Genomic DNA, 4,528 nt, shown 5'->3' on the forward strand with positions numbered 1-4,528 from the left:
TTGCTCCGGTCAGAGCGTGGGCACTGGTGGGGCGATGCTGGTCCTCGGCAGCGGCACAGGCACCCTTCAGCCCCCCATCCCCGCTCTGCCCCAAAAGTCACCAGGGCTGGGCACAGAGCAGGATGTGGCTCCAGGAGCTCAGTGCCCCAAAGGTGACGGCGCAGCATCTGCAAGGGGTCCAGGGGTGGGAGGTGCTGCTCCAGCGCTGAGCACCTTCTCTTCCTTGGGCAGAGCCTCCTCTGATCCACTCCTGGCGGGATGGGCACGCGTGTCCCTTGGGGCAGTTTCCCTGCGGGAACCTCTCCATCTGCCTGCCCCAGGCCCTGCACTGCAACGGGGTGGACGACTGCGGCAACGGCGCTGATGAGGAGAACTGCGGTAAGTGGCCAACCCCTCGCAAAGAGGGATGCCCTCAGAGTCAGTAACCCCCAGACTGGGGGGTGCCAGGATCTGGGACCACGAGTGCATCAGAGCACAGCTTGCTCATCCCCTGGGAGCAACCACAGCATGAGAAATCCTGGATCTGCTTCAGTACCCAGCTACGTCCCCGGCTCTTGCCTTTGCACGCCATCCGGCACAATGCTCGTGCATGGCCCCAGGGAGGAGTTCATCCATCAGGGATTCCTCCAGGCTGGGGTGCAGGAAAACCCGTGTTGCTACAAGGCTGGGGCGGTTATTTCTGGGTCGCAGTGGAAAGGCGGAGGAGCAGAGGGGTTCTGCACTGTCAGTTGGGAGATGCGAGTCCGGCAGATTTAAAGACACAAGATGAGCTCCTTTGTTCGCTCAATACATGGTGGCATTGCGGAGGGCTTTGCTCAGGGTTGCTGCGTCCGAGAGTGTAAATGAGTCAGAGACCAGACAAGTTCATACCTTCTGGGAGCTGATTAACTGAGTGGCTTGGATGCAGTGTCTGGCTCAGGTTATCCTTAAAGCGGGCTAGGTGGGCTGCTAGAAATAGAGGAAAGAAAATTTTATTGTGACTGTGCTTGGAGACATGCCACGGGGCTGGATGAATCTCTGTGCTGCCCTGGTATAGCTGTGGGGCTGGAACTACATCTCAGGCTTCGTGCTATCCAGCACCCTCTCCCACGGCTGCTGGGGTTTTGCTCGGCACCGGTGTCGGTGCGCAGCAGCCGGTACATGTAACGGTGGTCCACGCTCTCCATCCGCACTGGATGACAAAGGCCGGCAGCCACTGGCGGCGAGGAGCAGCAGGATGGCGGTGGAAGACGAGGGTGATGCCTGCCGTAAGCTGTCCTCCCTGGGGTCGGGCATCCTTCCCCACCCCACGGGTTGCCCCCATCCCACACGGGCCCCCTGCGCCCTCCCTTCAGCGCATCCCCTCTGCTTGCCCGCAGGGCTGGAGCTCTTCCCCGAGCGCTGCCGGTGCTGGGGAAGGGCTATAGACTGCACCGAGCGGGACCTCGCCGCTGTCCCCTGGGTCTCCTCCAACGTGACCAGGATGTGAGTAGCAGTGGGTGCACGGATCCCTCTCCCCTGGGAGAGGCAGGAACGGGGCATGTGCTGCCAGCCAGCAGGAAAACAAGCTTAAAGGGAAGGAAGTAAAATCTCTGGTTTTTACTTCTTGTCTCTGGATCCGAAGAACCAAAAAGCCCTTTCTGTGCCAACAGACCCCTCTCTGCTGAGCATCAGCTGCTCGCTGCAACCCTCCCAGCACAGCACTGAGCTGGGAGCAGGGAATGGCCAGATCCTGCCCGGGGTGAGGGCTGGGGAGCCTGCCTTCGCTGCCAAGCCTCCCACCGAGATGCACGGGGTCAGAGTCTGGCGGCAGGGTTGAGTCCTGGGGTGGGGGGGCCTCTGCCCACACAAAGCAAGGGCTAGGAAGGGAGGAGAGTGTGGAAAAACTCATCTGTAGCAAATAATGCTTGCAGATTGGGAGGGCAATTAGCAATGTGGCATTAATGAAGAGCAGCTGCCTTGCATTTTGTTTGTATTGCATAAGAAGAGGAGGGCTAGTCTTCACTGTTCTCCTTTGATAAAGGCCTCTACCTCTGTCCTAGTTTACTGGCCATAGGTTTGACTTTTTTTTTTTTTTTCTCCCCTTCTGTTTTCCTGCTAGGGACCTGAAGAAAAATAAAATCCGTTTTCTGCTGGACAATCAGTTTGCCAGGTACAGGAGTCTGAAGAAGCTGTGAGTATCACCTTCTTTATCCTGCTCTCTGCCTTGTTTGTGATAAAAGGGGAGAGCAGTGGATGTGCAGGTCAGCAGTGGTGGGGCCACGTGTGGAGGAACAAGTGTGTGTGTTTGTCAGGATGGCTTTGCCTGGGACAACGCACTCTGATGGGGGATGATGTTTGTTCAGGCAGTAGCTTTTTTCAGCTCCTGGAGCCCGTGGTGCCCACTGAAGTCAGCAGACGCCTGCTATGGGCATTGCAAGCTCCTGCCATGCTGCTCCCTCCATGCCGCTCCCCACGGGTGGGCAGGCAGTCGTGGAGCAGTGCCCGTGTTGGCCGATAATGGCATGAGATGCCTCATGAGCGAACTGCCCTGCTCCAGAGAGCTCGGACCTTTTTGTCGCTCAGCCCATCACCTTTCTAGGCTGCCGCACCAGGGAGCTCAGGGAGGGACCCAGCGGAGCGGGGGAGAGGGGTGTTTGCCCTCATGGGAGGGATGGCGGATTCGTAGGGCAATGACCATGTGAAGCAGCTCACGGTAGCCACTTGTGACCGTTGGGCATCTGTACTTTCGACTTCCTTCCCTTTGCATGGAGTTAATGAGGCAGAGAGGGAAAACGGCCTCTCCAGGGTTACTTGAGACAAGGAGCCTGCGGCGGAGCAGGGGCTGCAGCCTGGACCCCTGTCCCCGAGCGCTGCTGGGGACAGCTGGTCTGAGGATGCCGAGCAAGCCCTGTGAGCCCTGCGGCTGGTGTCCTGCAGACATGGGCATGTCCCACAGACCCTGAGAAGCCCTTAGAAAATGTACTTCTTCTTCAGTCCCTTTTCTCTTCTGTTTTTTTAAATAGGTTTTTGCAAAACAACAAGATCCGGTTGATCTTACCCAAAACCTTTGCTGGACTTTCTCAGCTTAAAATGTTGTGAGTAAAGGTGTCTGCGTTATGGGGCCTTGGGCAGGGAGCCCTGGGACGGACACAGTCCTCTGCTCCTGTTGGAGCGGGGCCGCCTCGAGGTCAGGTTCTGAGCCCTTCTTCTTGCTCCTCCAAGAGTCTGTGTCAAGCATGCTTTAAGCTACGGTTGCACATATTTTGGGTGAACGTGGGGTGGAGCAGAGGCATTTCCCCTCCTACAAACACGGCTGTTCCCATCCCCGTGTTTTCTTGCCTGAGCTGAAATCCTGCATTTGTGCACTAAGGGAGATGGTGCCACGGGCACCCAAAGCCAGGGGCCATGGGCAGCTCGGGAAGAACAGCTTTAGCAAACTCTGGTTTAACCGGCAGCAGCGTCTGAGGATCGCTCTCCTCTGAACTTATTCCAGGTTTCTCAGCCACAACAGGATCACGCAGCTGAAGCCCCGAGTTTTTAAGGATCTGCATCGCCTTGAGTGGCTGTGAGTTCCTCTGCCAGTCATGGAAGATGTGCCTGATCCGGACTCTTCCTCACATTTACCTTAATTTCATTTCCTTGGGCGAGGGGAAAGTGGGCATGATGGTTTCAGGGTGTCTGTGGTAATGTAGCGATGGGCAAGATGCCCAGTTGGGTGTTCACGTCCCCATCTTTCCCACCAGCCCCGGGGACCAGGGCACAATCGGCCTCTGCTGCGGCTCTTTTATAAAGCTCCTATTTCAGTTTCCTTCCCCTGTTACCGAGGCCAGGTTTAGCATCAACTGGATGTGCTCTGGTCTGAAATGGCTGGCCAGTCCACGCGGGGGCTCGCTGTGCCGCGCTCCCCTTGCCGGTCCGGCACAGCCGCAGCAGTGGCAGGACACGGTGATGGCCTTTGTACAGAGACAGCCTCAGCTCCCAGGCTGGAGCACCGGAGGTTTGTGTATAAAAGGCTTTAAGTGCACTATTAAATACAGAGACTTGCAGCTCCATCACTTTGAAAAATATATGCCTAAATTGAAAGTACAGCTAATATCCTTCCTTTCTGCTTATCCTCAAAGGCTCTGTTTGATCTGGGCCCATGCGGTCTGCGGTTTTACGCAAGGAGCTTATAAAGTTATCACTACAGAAAAGAAACCATAAAGGCCACCTTAGGTTCATTCCCTTCTGCATTTGCAGGAGCAGCTCGGACAGGTCTGCCACTTCCCAGGCTTCCCTCCTCTTACTTGCCATGGGACCAGCTCAGTTATACCTTAAATTAAAGAGGGAAAACAGAGGATGAGCAGCTCACAGAGGGTGGTCTGCGGTGCAAATAAGCCAGAGGACTTTTGAGAAGCTAAGCACGGCCCTGAATTCCCCAAATGGTTGCTAATTTATCTTTATTTCACAGCAGAAGAGAGGAAAAATCCAACAGACCCTGACTGTGAGGGAATCCAGACTCTGCAGCTGGGTCTAACGCCTCAGCCAGGGCTGCCTGGGCAGGATTCAAAGGCGGGGGGGGGGGCGG

At 56.3% G+C, this 4,528-nt stretch overlaps 1 protein-coding gene across 1 annotated transcript in view; it reads left to right on the plus strand.

The window, feature by feature from the left end:
• Positions 1 to 231: 231 nt before the first annotated feature.
• Positions 232 to 4,528, plus strand: part of LOC104159417 (relaxin receptor 1-like) — a gene marked incomplete at its 5' end in the record, with an annotated part of 13,635 nt that continues 9,338 nt past the window's right edge. Inside the window, 5 exons of the mRNA XM_009697316.1 lie at positions 232 to 378; positions 1,359 to 1,464; positions 2,081 to 2,152; positions 2,985 to 3,056; positions 3,455 to 3,526. Of these exons, the coding sequence (XP_009695618.1) occupies positions 232 to 378; positions 1,359 to 1,464; positions 2,081 to 2,152; positions 2,985 to 3,056; positions 3,455 to 3,526 (469 nt within the window). The remainder of the gene's footprint in view (positions 379 to 1,358; positions 1,465 to 2,080; positions 2,153 to 2,984; positions 3,057 to 3,454; positions 3,527 to 4,528) is intronic.

The sequence above is a fragment of the Cariama cristata genome, unplaced genomic scaffold, assembly GCF_000690535.1.
Source record: "Cariama cristata isolate BGI_N322 unplaced genomic scaffold, ASM69053v1 scaffold8593, whole genome shotgun sequence".
NCBI lineage: Eukaryota > Metazoa > Chordata > Aves > Cariamiformes > Cariamidae > Cariama > Cariama cristata.